This window comes from Trichinella spiralis, assembly GCF_000181795.1.
Source record: "Trichinella spiralis strain ISS 195 chromosome Unknown Scfld1892, whole genome shotgun sequence".
NCBI classification, from domain to species: Eukaryota; Metazoa; Nematoda; class Enoplea; order Trichinellida; family Trichinellidae; genus Trichinella; species Trichinella spiralis.
Window position 1 is genome coordinate 2,417 of NW_003528831.1, and position 2,004 is coordinate 4,420.

Below are 2,004 nucleotides of genomic sequence, written 5' to 3' on the forward strand. Positions count from 1 at the left end.
AAGATTTTATCAGATATGTCGCTGTACGTGTATGCAAATTATGGGTAACGTGTCATGGATCCATATACCAACTTCGATCACTGTAAATATTTCATTCTATTCTTTGGGTAATTTTATATTGGGAAAAAAAATTTTCTTCTAGAAAAGACATTGATGAGTGTCAAAATTGCCCACTGTCCACAGGTTTATTGGAACTTCAAATAGCGTACGATTTCACCAAAGTACAATGCATCATGCCTTTCATTCAAACAGGAGTAAGTACATATTTTTGTTGGCAATTTTCCCCATTTTGACAATTCAATTTTCAGACACAGTATGGGTTGGACATTTCAGTCCGAGATGGTGAAAATCCAAAACAAAATTTAGCTTGTTTCCGTTTAGAAGCACTGCTGACTAAATGAACAGCATCATCCATGATGAAAATAAAAATTTCTTTTCTACATTATTATCAATGAATAAATTACCAGCCAATTTTAATTCAAAAATAAATCACATTACATAATTTACTTTGATAACTGCAGCATTTCTGCTGTGAAGAAATAAATAAATAAATATTAATATAGTTGTATTTGTGCCTGAAAATGATTGCTGTCACCAACATCCGATGCCCGACAAATAAAAAATTCACACAATACAACAGCAACAAATAAATGAATATTCATGCTAATTATGCTTCATTCTGAAAAAAACATGTCTGGAGAAATTTGAACGTTTTCATAACTCTCATTACTAATTAATTAATTTAAAAAAATTATAAATGCAAAATTTGATCAATCACGAGAGCTACTTCTGCCACTTTTTTCAGAACGAGTACGAGATGGACTTCTCGAAAATGAACGTGTTCTGGAACGAGAATACGAAGCCGAATCACTGCGGGAACGAGAATGGCTTCTCGATGAACGTGAATGATTTCTTGATCGCGAACGACTTCGACTACGGGAACGGCTGGGCGAACGCCTACGGTATCGTCGATCTTCCAAACTGCGTTCTCTAGGCGAATCACTGTAACGTCTGTAGAAAATGTCAATTAATTAAAAAAAATAATACTGACATTTAAATAATAATAAATTCTTTTAAATTTAAATAAACTAAAACCCTGTTTGTTTTCTTTAAACATTACTGTAAAATATTTGCGAGAAAAAATCAAGATCAAATCATCATCATACCCTCACGCATTCGACAAAAAGAATAACAAACAAAAAAATACCGTTGATCGAAAAATACTGTGAGACTGACAGTTCACACTTTTCATACAGAATGGTGTGAAATAAATCACTTACTAGAATTCTACTACTATCAGATCACCGTTTACAACTGCAAGATCAGGTAGTCAGTCACTCTGGTGTAATTTGGGTTGACTTGAAAAAATAAAAATTGCTTCTGACGAAGTTAACAGGAAATTTTTACATTACACACTGCGAACAAGTTCAAACTGACCGCCTGTCATGTTCGCTTTCTGGTATAGAAAAACACATACCATATACACGCATACATACTTGTCGTATGTATGCGTGTATAGGTTTTTGCGACTTCCGGCATTTCGCGGCCGATGAATTTCTAAACCGGCATCTACATGAAAAAAATCAGCATCTGCAGCAGGAAGCATGCCAACAGCAGGACGACTTCTGCGGCTCCAGCTCTGCTTAGCTGATATGTGTATACAGCTTCATCTTCAATAACATAACTTCAACAATTATTTTTATAACTTTCACGCAGTCGAGTCGCTGTTTAAATAAAATACAAGCACTGCTAACATAATGCTTGTGACTACTCCCAAAAAATTCTAATTTGATAACATGTCAATTAAACATTGAATTGGGAAAAAATTTTTTTTTTAATGAATACAATTTTTACACCATCATAAATGAAATGTTAAATGATCAAAGTTAACTTCCCCATGTATAAAAGATATATGCGTTAATCGCGAGCCACTGATTAATACAAATAATGTGATCACAAAATGAAACGAATATTCATGCGAAAATGCAGCGTTTCGCTCATTTT

General features: G+C 33.8%; 2 protein-coding genes across 2 annotated transcripts; both read right to left on the bottom strand.

Annotated features, from left to right (window-relative positions):
- Positions 1-310: 310 nt before the first annotated feature.
- Positions 311-415, bottom strand: Tsp_12923 (hypothetical protein; the record flags this gene model as incomplete). The annotated part of the gene is made up of 1 exon (XM_003368786.1): positions 311-415. A coding segment is annotated over exon 1 (105 nt), but the record flags the coding sequence as incomplete, so codon positions are not given.
- A 355-nt stretch (positions 416-770) lies between these two features.
- Tsp_12924 (splicing factor, arginine/serine-rich 5) lies at positions 771-1,899 on the bottom strand. The gene is made up of 3 exons (XM_003368787.1): positions 1,892-1,899; positions 1,497-1,664; positions 771-1,011 (listed from the first exon to the last, which is right to left on the bottom strand). Exons 1-3 carry the CDS (start codon positions 1,897-1,899, stop codon positions 771-773), a joined length of 417 nt encoding a protein of 138 aa, XP_003368835.1.
- Between the last annotated feature and the right edge of the window lie 105 nt (positions 1,900-2,004).

Bases quoted from the DNA above. Each gene is read 5' to 3' on its own strand.
- Tsp_12924 (XM_003368787.1), bottom strand. The intron at 1,012-1,496 runs GTATGTATGCGT...CATTTTCTACAG, and splicing joins TACACGCATACATACGACAA to ACGTTACAGTGATTCGCCTA.